At 40.5% G+C, this 16,059-nt stretch overlaps 1 protein-coding gene across 1 annotated transcript; it reads left to right on the forward strand.

Annotated features, from left to right (window-relative positions):
• Window positions 1-1,605: 1,605 nt before the first annotated feature.
• Window positions 1,606-15,792, forward strand: tmod2 (tropomodulin 2). Its single transcript, XM_063881339.1, has 10 exons — window positions 1,606-1,730; window positions 6,476-6,696; window positions 7,747-7,903; window positions 11,820-11,942; window positions 12,259-12,333; window positions 12,418-12,548; window positions 12,627-12,734; window positions 12,822-12,965; window positions 13,248-13,392; window positions 13,911-15,792. Exons 2-10 carry the CDS (start codon window positions 6,571-6,573, stop codon window positions 13,940-13,942), a joined length of 1,041 nt encoding a protein of 346 aa, XP_063737409.1. The 5' UTR covers window positions 1,606-1,730; window positions 6,476-6,570; the 3' UTR covers window positions 13,943-15,792.
• Window positions 15,793-16,059: the final 267 nt, after the last annotated feature.

Raw genomic sequence — 16,059 nt, forward strand, 5'->3', positions numbered from 1 at the left:
TGTGTAGTGAGCGATGTCAGCCACAAGGAGGGGGTACACACTTAAACATCAATGGGTACACACCACGGTACCCTCTGAGGCTCTGTCTCAACATTAAGTACTCCAATAAAGGGAAACAAATCGTGATTTAAAATCTATATATGTAATAATTTATTAGATGTATAATGTATTATAGACACACAAACTGAGAAAACAATTTAACAATAAAAGTAAAATCTTAACATTTCAAACCTTATGAGGATGGGATGCTATTATTTTATTGGATATAATGAAGCAGCCAAAACGTTTATGAATATGTAAGCCTAATAGAAGAATAGCGAATCATTTTCCTTGTATTTTCTTGTATCATCTTGTATTTCATCTGTGAAATAATGATTGTGAATTAGATTAAAGAGGTGTGTTTTTTTCACGTTATTTATTCCCCCATGCTTGTAATCAATTACGTATTGTGCACATGAAATATATTTGTGTATCAGAAAACAGAAACGTGATGGATCACTAAAGGAATATTATAGAAATCATGCAGGTCTAAGGGAAGTGTCTAAACATTTGAATAAAAACCATGTAACCAAAGACAGACTTGAAAGTAGTCCAGTTCGGAATATAACATGAACATTGTGTGATAGTTTATAAGTTGATTAATATTAATATATTGCAGTTCCTGCAGTCAACCCTGTCTTCACCTTCAGCCATGGAGAGAGTTCTACTGTATTTACATTTATCCTTGGTTATAAAAGTGGATTAAAATGACAGTAAAGATGTCTGTAGTACATTACAACCCCTCTAGCTGGTTGAAGTTTCAGTGTTACATGCAAGGGATCTTGTTACAGTGCACATATAACGTGAGCTGACTGGGTACAAGACATCCTATCTCTACTATTGAGCATCACAGTGTGAAAAAAAGAATCAACGTTAATTTAAGGTTTATTGTGTAGACACTGTATGATTTTGTTGAAAGCGGTAGCGACTACAAAAAGAGATCGAAATGCTCCAGTTTTGCATTATATAGGCTAGTCTGTCTGGTCCTTGGTATTTGTGGTTCACTGCTTGGCAATAATGGAAACTTCACAAACACTAACAGTTTGCTGTAAAAAACAAAACGTTTTCCACTCAACATTTCTTATATTCCTCCTCAATCCAACAATGGGGGTTGGTTGGTTCTGCAACATTTAGTTTTGGGCTATACCATATATCACTTTGAACTTGACATACTGTATTTTAAGTGGGCGGTCCTCTTACCAGTTTTTTCAGGGGGCTTTATCTGATTTTCCTGGTCATATCATTGAGATGTCATACTAATGATTAATAGTAAGATACTTACTGAGATCTAAGTACAGTGATAACATCTTGTTTTAAATAATTGCATATTTGTATATATATATATATATTTCTGAAGCCTGTCCTTGTTTGTTAACTGGATATAAATAAAGGGAAAATGTGAGTAAAAGTAATTAAGTAGTGCACAGTGGAAATATTTTATTATATCTTCGATCTCTCATCTGATTGGTCCTTTTCGGTGCAAAGGGGCGGGATAATGTACGCTATTGGTTCACACCTAAAATAATCTCTACCTATTGGGTCATTCAGACGTCACTCGAGGAATGCTCTGGCTCTCCCTTCCTGTGTTACCGCCCTTGGGCTGAGCGAGAAATCAAGCACTGGAGACATTGCATTCATTGGGAAGACTGGCGATATTTGGAGATTCTTTAGTTAGGTCCCATTAACCTCAGGTAAGAAAATAAATATCTCGGACCGTGTAAAGTTAGTATGTACAATTGATTAACTCGCTAGCCTTACTGTTTAACATACTGTCACTTGTGCTGGTTTAGCTAAACGGCTATCAACTTGAGTCCACGGTTAGCCTGTTAGCTGCTACATGTCATAGGGCTGTTTCTTATCGTGTTACTGCATCCGACACAAATGTAAGTAAGTTACCAAACTAATAGTCTAATAAACGGCTTGGTTTGGCTTTAATTACTTAACAGTTAACGTGGTTATTTTGCCTGGCGATGATAATCACTATCAACACGTTTACTGTCAGCTTTGTAATCATAAACATGTCAAGACTGAGTTAGCTAACGCGGTTCCCTATCCCGATGTGTCCACAAGAGATGGATGAAACTATTATTTTGTTTTAGTTAGGGCTGTTAACTACCATAGGAAACCCATTGAAGTGAATATAGTATTAGTAGTGCGGTATGATATGTCGGTTCTATGCAGTAAAACGAAGCATATAATGATGTGCTAGTTCTTGTTTCTTGTGAAATAGTGTTTCAAATTGTACAAAAGTACAATATAAGACACAATGATCTCAGCCTATCCCTGTCCGCGTGAATGCGTTTATATTCGGGACACCATTACATCGATTGTCTGTTCAACAAAGACAAGTGTTTCAGTGTTTTTTAAGGACGTAGTTTTGGTGGGGTGATTCACTAGTGTGGAGGGTGAGGGAAATGCTGTGGCTTTAGCAGCAGTTCTTGTTTGATAGGTGCAAGGTCTCTGTACATGTGTCACTGAGTCTACTACAAGCACATTCTTTGTGTAGAAGCTAATGTGGATGTTTATTTGTGAGTTCACAAAGGTAGTTTGACCAGCAGGGCTCAATGGTGAATGAAGGGTGTGGTCCAAGTCGTAAGGAGGACGTCTGATTAGGGAAGTGTGGTTTCAGCCTGAAGTCAGGTTGCCCTTCTGAAGGGGTGCAGCAGGTAACTGGGGAATGTCCCAGTGACTGCTGAGATGGCATTTAGTTGATACTGCCTACAATACCACACTCTGCAGTGCAGTATTGCAGATAAACAGGCTCCTCTCATATGATTTGGTTTCCTGCATACCTTTCACTGTGGGAGTGAAACCTGGCTTTACATGCTCTGTTTCACCCTAGATGTAATTACAGACACAATAGCTATTAACAACAATTCGTTTTTTACAAAGGCGTAAAAGGGGTAACTGTTCTTGGACAGCATCATTCACACTCAAGCCATTGCAAGATCTTATTAAGATGAAAGTCAAGGCACAACTTGAAATGTGTTCTCATTATGTATTAATGGAGTGCATGTGTGTCTGGAGTGTGTCAGTAAAACAGTGGAGTTTGCTGCTTATAGTGTGTGTTTGTTTGATAAACTCTCCACTTCCTGCCTGGCCCTTTCCAAGAGTTGGAGGGACAGAACATGCTTAAGTGAATGAACTACATGAATAATTGTTTTTGTCTTTTTCTGACATGTCTTTACACCAGAGATAACAAGGTCTACAGACCAAATAAAAAAGCCATTGATATTTAATCACTTTTAGTGACACCTATATGGTCTTATTCTTTTAACTTGTTCATGTATTGTAGTGAACATACCTTAGTGACAGCAAGATTCAACCCTCTGTTGCTATATTTCTCTTTCCATCTGTTTTCTATCTTTTCTGACATGTCCAGGCACCTCAGAAGGAGGATAATAAAGAGGATAGAGTAGAGATGGGTTACAGCAGGGAGGAGAGACAGAATGGTAGAGAATCAAAGTGTAGAATAGGTAGGTGGTAGGAGGAAGTGCAGACTCTCGTCCCATGGGCAACAGAGCTGGGTCATTCTAACTATAGTCTTTTTGTGGGTTGGCGGGGCGGTGCTCTATAATAATGTAATAATAACCAGTTAGTGCTTCCTGTTCATCTCTGATCTGCAAGTTATTTTTCCTACATCTTCTGCCTCTGGGATCTAAAACTGGCAACCTGGATATTGGTTGCAAGAGCTATACTTGATGGAGATAAATGTAGTATGACTTTTTTCTTGCTTTTTACTTTTACTACTTGTATTACTCTTTTGTATAAGCTAATAGGGTTGCATGATATAATTAAAATATCAATATTGTGTTTATCATAGTGCTCGCAGTCTTTAGTGATGTGTTAATTAAGCGAAATGACATCACGATGGCAAAAAAATAAAGAAAACTGTCCTATTCTGTCTAGCCCTGTTACTTGAATAAAATAAAAAAAACATTGTTAATATTCTGACCAGGAAGAAAAGGAAATAAACATATTTTTAATCATACTCATAGTTTAACTTTATTACAGTAAATGCACAATCAATAATAAATAGAAGTTTCTTTGGACTCTACGAACACAAACAGTAGATGAGATTTTTCTGTAAAGGCTTGATTTAACTTAGTAAATGGGATCATGCATCTTATGGAGTTCCTTTAACCAGCCAGGTTGCAGGTGGTGGAAGCTTTAGTAAAAATGTTTATGTTCCCAACAGTACCTAGGTGAACTGGTCAGTGTATGTAAGTGAAAGGTGAGTGCAGAGGGTAGACAGGTTTGCAGTATTATTGGCTCAGAGCCATCTGTTGTTGTCCTGAAGGATTAACTGAGGAGAAGGAGAAAGGAATCAATCAGACTGGACTAATGGATCCTCTCAGTGTCTCCACAGCAGCCTCAGCCCACCCGTAGCCATCATTATCCCTGTCTGCATGCTCCATTACTCTTCTGTGCGCACACTCCAATGTACTGGACCTCACTGTCCAAGGGAAGTAGGATAAGATGGTTAACAATGTTACTTTGAGCTGACCTTGTCATAAGAGCATTATGTGCCTGTGTGCATGTGTGTCATTTAACACTTCTCCCAGACTACCATCAACAGAACTGTCATCTCATTGTGCCCTCTGGATAATATGATAGTAATTTTACTAAAATTAGGCCAAGCAAGTCATAATCAAACTTTATTTTACACATCAAGACCAAAGACTGTCTTTTCTTACGTTATAATGGCTCGCACAGATGAGAGTGGCGTGGAGGGAAAGAGTTTGATGTCTTTTGGACAGAATATATCAAAAGTCTTAATTCTTCTGACAAAACCACAGTAAAGCCTCCATCCCCGGGCGCTGCACGATAGCTGCCCACTGCTCCTAGTACTAGGATGGGTTAAATGCAGAGGACTAATTTCACTGTGTGTGCTCTGCTGTGTGCATGCATGTGACAAATAAAGAGGGTTTCATCCTCCGATTCTTCTTCTTCTTCTTCTTCATGTGTTTTCCCTGTCCCTGGAAAATCTGGAGTGCTGATTATGAAAGATGATCAAAACATGCGAGCAAAGGCTTTGAATGACGTCATGCTAACCGATTCCTGGCACTGTTCCACGATCCCAGTACAGAAGACTACTTTTGAGGATGGAAAAGGGTTTTCATGTTTATGGATTCATAGGATATGTTTGATCCATCAAATATAATGCTCAGTTAAAAAAAGTTATTTTTTGCATTTTTATAAAATCCAGATTTTTCAAGCACCATTAGCTTCACTTCATCACTTCTTCATTAGCTGCTCTTCTTCCTCCCAGTTAGCTGATATAATAATCTGCTGTGCTTGTCCTAACTGTACGGCCTCTCTATTTAAATAGTACATTACTGTTCAGTGGGACATTTGGGTGGCTTTATTATTATTGCCCATGATATCATACGCTTTGATTAATGTAATCAGCGTTGACATTTGAGCCCAGTTCATCTGCTGGCTCTCAGGCTTACACTTGCCCCTGCTATGACTCTCAGAAACATTTCAGGAATATATGTGTGCAGCTGTAGTGATCTAATGGAGGGCATGAGGGGAAAAATTAGTCCAGGACAGAGGCTGGATTGTGGAGCACTGAACAGTTCAGCGGCAGACTCTCAGGTAATTCCTCTGAACTGGAGAAATCACTCGGGCAGCTCCAGGGAAATGCCACTAAAAGTTTAAAGAATACTTGGCTGAACTAGGGTTGAAGCACAGGTTATGTTTCTGCTGTGAGAGTGTAAAGATGTTGCTGTATTTCTCACTAGACATGAATAGGTGGTGCAATAATCCTGTATACATGTAGCTCCACAAACGTACAAATCTTTATGGTGTATTGCACTTATTGTCCGTCGCTTTGTGTGAGTGTCAACTAACTGCAATGTAAAACGAAGCTTTGTCTTTCCTAAAAAAGTGTTTATTTTTGTGTAGTCTTAAGTGTGTGTGCGTGATTAGGAATAAAACCATCTGTGGAGTCCTGCAGGGAATCTGGAAATCATGAGGTCATTTAGTGTCGGGGCTGTGGCGTGGGAGAGGGGGCTGAAGCCTCCTCGTTTTGTTTGACAGCGTGCACACTGAATCTCTCACACTTCCACTTATCTGAGCTTTATTTAATCTTAACTTAGCTACTTACAGTTTACTCCACCAGGCCCACGTAGGATTAGCTTCTGCTTTTAAGTTGTTAATGTTTTCCAAAGTAGCACAAAGTTGCTGATGATTCTCATGGGAGTGGTCTGATGATTTTCTGAGCTTGAGAAAGTTCTTCCTTTGTTCCAGCTGTGTGTATGTGTTGCATCATTGCAAGGCTCCATTACCCAAACCCAGCTGCGATCCACTATTGTTTCCCAGGGAGGAGATAAACATATCTCTCTGTTCGGATATAATTAGGTTACATAGTTTCAGTCAGCACATTGTATGCCCCGTCATCATGAATGTTAACGTGTGTGTTGGTCCACAGGTAGCCTCCCCCTGGTCTGGAACAGTGAGCCCGAGAGGAAACATTGTGGCTGTGGTCTGCTGTTCAGTGTTGCTAAGCAAGATTTAGCCCGCACCATGGCGTTGTCGTTCAAGAAGGACCTGGAGAAGTACAAGGATCTCGATGAAGATGAGATCCTCAACAACCTGTCGGCGGAGGAGCTCAAACAGCTGGAGACGGCCCTCGAGGAGATGGACCCTGAGGTCAGGACACAGTGAGGGTTACAGGAGCTGTGGGACTTTTTAGTGGGAGGGAGCTCTGTGGCAAAGGGAATCCTGGGGAAATGATGCAGTCAGAAATATATATGCAACCATAATTCATTTTCTCAAAAAAGGGACGCAATTAATCCAAGAAAAATATGGTATGGTAATGGTAAAGAAATCGATCAAACTAAATATTACACCACATTGTCACAGTTCTACTGAACATCACATCAAGGGTGGATTTCTCCTCTGCATCCTCCAACCACACGTCCCAGTCCCCAGCCTCTATGCTGGAAACATTTCTGAGCTGCAGCAGCTCTGTCCGCAGGCTGCCAAGTGTTTGTGTGTTTATTTGTGAGTAGAGCTAAAGAGAGCATAATGAAATCCCCCCCCAGACGCCGGGGCGCTTTATTTAAACTCCATCTAAGCTGAGTGAAATAAACCACCCCTCATGGCCCACAGGAAACAGTTAGCAATAGTGGAACAATATTTTTCTCCCATCCTCCCAAGTGTTGACTCGCCTACACATTTACTTTTGATTATTTTAATTTGAGCCATAATGTTTTGAGTTATACTACTACTACTTACCAGAGCTGAGTTGGGCAACACACAGCCCTGGAAAAAATTAAGAGACCACTGCAGCATCTATTTTTAGGTATGTCTTTGAGTTTCATATTTTTTGTTTTGTTTTATTGTTTTCTATAAACTAGTGAAAACATTTATCTGTGTTGGAATTCAACAGACACTGGAGTGGCTGCCATACATGTAGAGATAAAGATTTAGGAAACATTTGGAGTAGCCTATTCATTTTTTACAGAGCTGTAGTTGCAAAACATAGTGTCAAAAATTCAAGAAGTTGCAACAATGGATATTTTGACATCATATTGAAGACAAACAGATACATAAACAGCTTAAAAACCCAATTTTTACATTTAGCTTTTACCCAATGATGTAGCTGTTTATACAGTCCATGATCTGTGGTCCATATTGAGTGTATTGAAGTCTCATCCTTTGACAGGTCTAGAATGTGTCCTTGTTTCCTCTCCTCAGAATGCTCTTCTCCCAGCGGGCTTACGTCAGAAGGACCAGACGGTCAAGCAAGACACAGGGACGTTCAGCAGGGAAAGCCTTCTCAAATACCTGGAGAAGGAAGCCATGGAGTACAAGGACCGAGATGATGTAGTGCCCTTCACTGGGGAGAGAAAAGGTGTGTTTTCCAACATACAGCTCTGGAAAGACTTATGACCACTGCAGCATTATCAGTTTCTCCGCTTTTATTATTTATAGGTATGTCTTTGAGTGATGCCATACATGTGGAGATAAAGATTTAAGAAACATTATCAGTGGTCTCTTGATTTTTTCCGGAGCTGTATGTATTCACAGTTTTACAAGCTCCTCATGAAAAGATATCATGAAATTTGAGGGATAACTTTGTGATTTGTGTTTGTTGTTTTTACTTACTGGTACTTGACCATCAACTCAGTTATTGTCATTTAATTGATAAACAAAACATATTCCACTAGAGATGCCATACAGTGTACATTGTGTGCCATGCTTAACTGTCATTACCATCATTAGTGTGGAGCGTTCACATATTAGTAATGTGTTTCTCAGGAGATGAAGAGCCAAGGTGTGTCTGTTTGTGTGAGGGTCTGTATCAAAGGAACGGACACACAGCGGTCATTACTGTTCTGCTGTCTATGCAGCTATTACTAATGCATGTCTGCTCTTATGCAATACACACCAGTGTGGGGGAGGCGGGTTTGTACCAGGGGATAGGCAGTAGTCAAAGGAGGAGGCAAGGTTAGCATCTAATGTCTTGAATCCACTGTCCACTAAGTTGTTTAGTTTTCCTCAGACAAAACGATGCAATTCTGAGCCTCAAAGTTTATTTTACTGGGAGGGATTCTTTAAGTCTGAAATGTCTCAGGGGCTCGCTAGGTAAAGATGCATACTGTGACTGTATCTCGTGTCCTAACTATACAAAGTCCTTATTTGTTAGTAGTGTTTTCCGTGCACACTCTGTTGTGAATTGAGTGAGGACCAGTTATTAACCCCACCTAACAGCATGCTGGGGAGAGCTCGCCCTGGCTCAACGCTTGTGTGAGCTAAACCATGGTTAAACTCTGCTGGGGGATGCAGCTATGTCATGCTAGGTGTATTTCTCTGGACCCAAGGAGGCGCAGTGTGAATGTAAAGTTTTTTAGCAGAGGGACAAAACCCAGAAACCAAGCAATCAGCCTGTTCCGAACAGGCACTGCACTAATCTTCTGCAGCAGTTTAATGTGGTTGTATTTGTTACTCACACAGTTGCATACCAAGGCCCCTAGCACTGACATTGAAGGAGGTTAAAGACAAGGCCTTGAATGTGGGATGCATCGGCTTTGATGTCATGCATGATAAAGGGAATTCCTTTGTCAGAGGACTCTTGAGTGTTGGCTCCATACAGAAAGTGTATAACAGACTCCCACTGCTGATCCAGGTGGGATAAATGTTCCTTTTAAAAATGGAATAAACCTGATATTCTTGAGAGAAACAGGTTCTGGTCAAACGGGTATAAAGACCAACTTTTTGTAATCTTAGTCACTTGCTAGGAAAGGAAAAAAGGAGATGTTGAATATATTTAAGCCTAAAGAGACAAGCAACAGTTGTTGTCCAGAGGAATTACTTTTTCTTTCCTTCTCTTGTTTTGGATCTCCAAAGATCTGAACCCTACTCCCTTTACAGAGAAGAAAAGTGAAGCTGACATCTTACCCCTGACCCAACCCTGGTCTGTTAGAAATTATACTCGTGTGTGTGTGTGTGTGTGTGTGTGTGTGTGTGTGTGTGTGTGTGTGTGTGTGTGTGTGTGTGTGTGTGTGTGTGTGTGTGTGTGTGTGTGTGTGTGTGTGTGTGTGTGTGTGTGTGTGTGTGTGTGTGTGTGTGTGTGTGTGTGTGTGTGTGTGTGTGTGTGTGTGTGTGTGTGTGTGTGTGTGTGTGTGTGTGTGTGTGTGTGTGTTATGACAACATGGAAAACAAATCATTGTGGTGGTTCTGTGGAATGCAGCTCTTCCTCTTGTTAAACTCACCCCCTGCTGATTAATAATGTGGTCATGAGTGTGTGTGTGTGTCTATTCTCAGTAACACACACATAATTCAGAGGAGAAACTGCCTGCTTAAATTCCCCTGCAGCCTTTTAACCACCCTATTATCTTGTGTCACTTTCTATTATATGCTAGAATCCATTGTTTTTGTCTTTGTAATTGACATTTGTGTTCTGGTTGGATTGTGATTTAAGTTGTTGAATGTGTCAGCGTAAAGGAATATAACTTGTTACACTATTTATAGCATTTAAGTAAGGCTCGTGTTCAAGTCTGATAAACATGTTGTTTGTTGAGGTTACAGAGGAGGGTGTGGCTGTTTGACCAATGACAACAAACAGCAGCTCTCCATCACACGCCTCCAGTTTCCAGATTCTTTATAAATAGCTTTCACATTTAAGGGATTTGCCATTAGCCAGCTTTGTGTAACATGGATCTGGTACGGCAAATGAAATCGGTAACCACAAATGAGCTGCTAATACAATGAAAAGATGTAATAAATGAGGGTTGTTCTGGTGGATTACATCATATTTCAATTGTTTGGCATATCTATCTATGTGGTTTTAAAAAAACAAACACAGGTTAAGTAAAGGAAACCGTTTGTTTTATCCATCAGTAAACTAACTGAACAATTCAACGGACCCATCAGTTGTTGTTTTCGTCATTTTCTGAACTTGCTTATCACTTAACTTGAAATTTAGAATTTAAAAAGTAATCCTTATCCAGTAAATTCATTAAAAAAAATACTAAAATAGACCCACTCCGGTTATCATTTAGGTTTTGTAATGTTATCTTTCATTTAAAAGTCCCATTAGTGTACTGCTTTCAGCATGCGACACCCATGATGCATTATGTTTTTCTCTTTTTATGAATAGCAGCGATTAATCCACGACTTGTCACATCAAATTAAATGAGGTTTTCACGATCTGTTGTCATGACTGGAAACAATCTCTTGTGTCAAGCAGACACTGCGTTGTTGTCTTGCCTAGTTTGGTCCATTTAGGTTGTTTACTCCATGATATACCCTCCTGTGGGATCATTCAACTGACAGAACTTTGGGGCCGTCTGTCTCTTGTCTCTGTCTCCTCAGTTTTGCCTCTGGGGGGCTAAATGTCTCTAGAGGGACTGGCACAGGATGCGGCCTGATGACTGTATTTTACTGTTTACTGGCTCAGGAAGTGCCAGAGCCCCCACTTGGGACCAGCATGAACAATTTGACTAGCTTGACTGACTTAGAACGAGGAGACAGTCTCATAGGAGCAAATGGGACCCATTGCATGGTCTCTCAGTGTGTGTTCCCCCAGCAGTACGGTTCAGATTAGACTCCCTTCATTGTTCCATGACTTCCTTCGCTCTTTCCGTTTCTTGCATCAGATAGGTTACCATGGTAATGCCAAATTTGTGAGACAGTTGTGGCTGGACTGAGTTCAGCCGCTCTGAACCACTGATGTTTTGGGGAGTGTTGTGTGGAATAGCAGGAGCCCAGACTTTTTTAAATGGCGCATTGTTGTTGTTCAGACTTAAGAAACTTTTTCATTTTGGCCGAAACAACTTTTTCCGTTTAGGTTTCGAAACACTGGCAGAAGTGGAAACAGAAAATGTGTCAAAGGGACCATATGTATCTACTACCTTATCCAATAACTAATAAACTGAAAAGAAGCTTGATTAAGTGAACAAGCTCAGGCATGTGCATTGGAGAGGGAACGCTTGGTTTAATTCCAACCCTGTGTGTGTGTTTATAGTCATACATTTGCTTGATCTGAGCATGTGTCCATTTTCTTATCAACAATAAGAAAATGTACGCACAGGCAGCAATTGGCAGTCATGCAAACGTATGAGTGTGGCAAGAGGATAGCAATGGATGTGGAAGAATGAGTCGCATTAATCAACAGTAGACAGTTTTATAGAAATGTGTCATTGTGTAACTTCTCAAAGAACCTGACGCTGCCTGCATGTTCTCATTTCATCTGTCTGCGTTGAGGTTTAAGTAACTGCCTGCCCATGTTTATGAGGGCTGAATCATTCTCCATCTGGTCTCCATAGGTAAAGTATTCATTCCCAAGCAGAAACCAATAGAAACACGCCAAGAGGAAATCACAACCCTCGACCCAGAGTTAGAGGAAGCCCTGTCCAGCGCCACTGACACGGAACTGTGTGATCTAGCAGGTAAGAATGAAGACCTTTGAGAGAGCTCAGTAGTCGTTGTGAGAGTGCTTTAAAACATTATTCTTTATGAGGGTATCTTTAAAAAGGAAAATGTTGTAGCCGTTAGAAACTTGAGCCTGGTCTCGGACTGTCCTTCCCAGGCCTCCTTCCGTTACTGTAGGTGTTGATGGGGGAATAAAAGGGCTTACTGAGCAAAATAAAACCACTTGTCTGCTATGGCCTCTAGATTTCTTTACCTTTCATTTACTGAACACATGCTTACACACTGATTTCTCACCATGGATGCTGACTTTTAAGATTTGCTTTTGTTTCACAGCGATACTGGGTGTTCACACGCTGGTCACCAGCAGTCAGACGTATGATGGGACCTCCTCTAAAGAGGGTTACAACAGTAAGTACAGTGATAGAGTTGAAAGATTTCAAAGATCCCCAAAGCATGTGCACGTTATTCTGACCTCTGCCTGTGTGTCTCTAGATGTGATCAAAGGGGAGAAGATGAACCCAGTATTTGATGAGCCCCCCAATCCCACTAATGTTGAAGAAACTCTGCAGAGGATAAAAAGCAACGACAGCTCCCTGACAGAGGTCAACCTCAACAACATCAAGGTAAGCGGAAACACAAGCTTTCAGAGTGTGCTTATCTATCTCTGGACCGATGACAGCGTTTCTTTGTTGCTTTTCCAGAACATCCCTATTCCAACACTGAAGGAATTCTCCAAAGCCATGGAGAAGAACACGAGTATCAAGAAGTTCAGCCTGGCAGCAACCCGGAGTAACGACCCAGTCGCCGTGGTGAGTGGGAGCTGCTGCTTGGCTGTTAATAGCTCTGTTGATACCTGATATATTTACATATTTCCTCCTTCCTATTGCTCCTCGCAGGTGTTCAGTGACATGTTGCGAGAGAACAAGACGTTGCGAAGTTTGAACCTGGAGTCTAACTTCATCACCGGGGCTGGGATGCAGAGTATAATTGATGCATTGCGAGACAACGACACGCTCATAGAGATCAAGATAGACAACCAGGTACCAGATGCCTAGTGAACACACATACACACACACACACACAAAATGTTTGTGTCATGCAGTGTACATTGGAAGAAAATGGCAAACAACACGACCCGATTACAAAATCTTCCTTTTCAGTCACCTAAAAGGTTTTTGTGTATTAATGAACAACACATAGATAAAGCATTGTTTTTTAAATAACAGAATTCTATGTATGGACCAGGCGTTACTACCAATAGTCTCTAAACCAAAGTGGCTCTGATAATCTCCTCTGAAGACTTCGGTATATTTGTGTTTCAGAGGCAGCAGCTGGGTACTACTGTAGAGATGGAGATGGCTAAAATGTTGGAACAAAACAACACCATAATAAAGTTTGGCTACCGCTTCACCCAGCAAGGACCTCGCTCCAGAGCTGCCGCAGCTATCACCAAGAACAATGACCTGGGTATGACTCATGCACACACACACATATTTGAGATTTGTTCAAACTTGCAAAAGCTGAGTGAGTTGTTTCCCATTACATCATCAGTTCCCCGGCGTCTGTCTCCACGATGTTTTGTTTTTTCTGACGAGACATCAGTCCACAGTGACGGCTCTCTTTTAGCTCGTCCTCCTGTCAGAGTTGCGGTAGCCCAGGTCTGATGCATGGGTGTGACTCCGAGTGTGTCAGTGCATCGCTGTGTTTGAATGAATTAACACGGTTTGGAGACTAACACGGTGTTATCACACATTTTCAAGAGTGACGACACATCACTTCCTGTTTCTGCACACGCTGACACATGCTGTTGATATGGTTTTAAACTTTGACCGCTTAGCCCATTACGACTCACCGAGTGTTTTCATGATAACTAACAGGCCTGTGTAGGTTGAAGGTTGTGCAGCATGTCTGTGGATCTCTATAGTATCTGTCAATCAATTGACTTTGTGGAAATAAATGTTGTTGTTTTTCCTTCTCCTCTGCAGTACGCAAGAAGCGAGTGGAAGCTGACCTGTAGGGACGGCGCTGTCTCCCAGCCAATCCTGATGTTTCATCTCACCATGTGGAATAATTTCAGCCAATGCCCTGGTCTCATCTCACTGTGTGGATACTTAAGTCTTGTGCCAAATTATAGGGCAAGGCATGCTCAACCCGAACATACATCTGAGAAGAACGGAAAATAACTGGAATTGCCCTATCCCATTTAAATGTTCATACTTATGTTTATTATTGTTGTGTTGTTATTGAAGGTGTAAACCTGATTTGTTTTTATTCATTCCATTTCAGCTGCTCCTTCTCTTTTCCTTTTTTTTCTGAGCCTTCATGCGATCTGTCCAGACTTAAAAAAAAAATTATTTTATACTATGCTATAATCATTGTGGAGTAATTTTGACATTTAGCAAGTAACAGAAATAACAATAACACCTTTTGTCAAAAAAGAATAACTCTGATAAGTGATAACTGATAGTTTGAGGCCGAAGCTCCAAGTATATTATCCGTATTAGACCAACAAAGTGTGTCATTAGAAAGAGTTGAGCGCCAGGAAGTGACATGACAGTCTGCAAACCTTATCTGACTGTACAGCTGTTCGATAACATAAGGTATCATGAGGTAACCATGGGGGGGTGCAGGGGTAGTTGATTGGAGTTGCCCTGCTGGTGTGTGTAATGGTTAACATAAGCCTTAGAACAGCTGTTGGCTCACCTTCTTACATGAATTGAATACTGTACGTATCAATGCTTAATGTTTATAATACTTAACGGTTTTATTCTAGCTTAAGATCTTATCGTCATACTGTTTAAATTCTGATGGTGGTTAGGACTTATATCCCTTAACATGAATTATACATAGGTGTACTGTAAAAGGAGCAGGATGCTAACTTCTGCCTGCTCTTACAAAGGATGCTGTAACATTTCTCTGATGTTTAACCAAGACTAACACATGCAGTGCTTAAAGTATCGCCATGGTAACGGTTATTGGTTTAGGGTTTGGCCTTGTCAGCTACAGTCACTCCCTCACATGGGAAACAACAATTATCTAGACATTGTTGAGATCAAATCATGCTATTACATTTAGATTTTTTCCCCCCATGCCATTTATAGCACAATCTTCAGCAGGTAGTTCTCTGAGATGTGAGGAGGAGTCTGCAACCCTCAGGCTGCGGCTTCTTGTGAACTATTTCTCCTAGATCTTAAATTTCACTTTCCGCTCGTTCACACTTCACTTGGCTCTCAGCAGTAGCATGTCATTCCTTATGTAACAGATAATAACATGCTATGTGTGCCTCCAACTGAACTTCCTGAGGTACACTGACCTGCTTGAGAGGCGAATAACAGGACTAATTCAGGATTACTTGAAAAGTGTATATACTGTTTATGTATAAGAGGAATAATATGCTGGCATGAACATCACATCATGTTTCTGTTGACCAAAAATGTTCCTTCATCTAACAGCCTCACATTCCTTGGACAATAAGTTTGGGTTTTATATCTGTGTACTTCTTACCTGCTCATATCGTATTTCTTCTTTGACCTTTTTTGTTTTTACATTACTGTGCTGTGATGGGGGACGGTCAGCTTAAGTGGAAAACTGCTTCTTTGCCTGGGCTTGTTAAAAGTGGTCTGTGATTCATAATATGTATATTATTAATTGTAAAATGCCATCTCAAATTCAAAGTGCACACACACTCACACAGGTTTTTATGTGTGTACCACTTAGACCCACACATTGCTGAGATTCTTTTGTACTTTAAATGTAAACTCCAGGTGTAGGCTCAATATAAAGAAAATGTACTATTATAAACCCACAGGACTGGTAAAAAAGCACTGCTGAATATAAGACATCCTCAACAATAAATGTTTTTACATACTCTTGTGTTCCAATGTGTTCATTCATATCCTAATACATCTTTAAAATGTATTCATACAGCAGGAAATATTACCAGGTGCATGCATAACTTTTATTCTGGAAAATAAAACTACATTGCATTAAAGAAAAATCCTCTTGGAAAACGTCCTTAGCTTGGTCTTTCGTCTTGTTGGTTTCATAAGCAGATGGAGTTTCCTCCGTTGTCATGGAGATGCTCAGTTGTTGAAAAAGGAGCGAACTACATTTACTTATTAAAGCCACCAAAAG

This window comes from Eleginops maclovinus, chromosome 4, assembly GCF_036324505.1.
Source record: "Eleginops maclovinus isolate JMC-PN-2008 ecotype Puerto Natales chromosome 4, JC_Emac_rtc_rv5, whole genome shotgun sequence".
Lineage (NCBI taxonomy): Eukaryota > Metazoa > Chordata > Actinopteri > Perciformes > Eleginopidae > Eleginops > Eleginops maclovinus.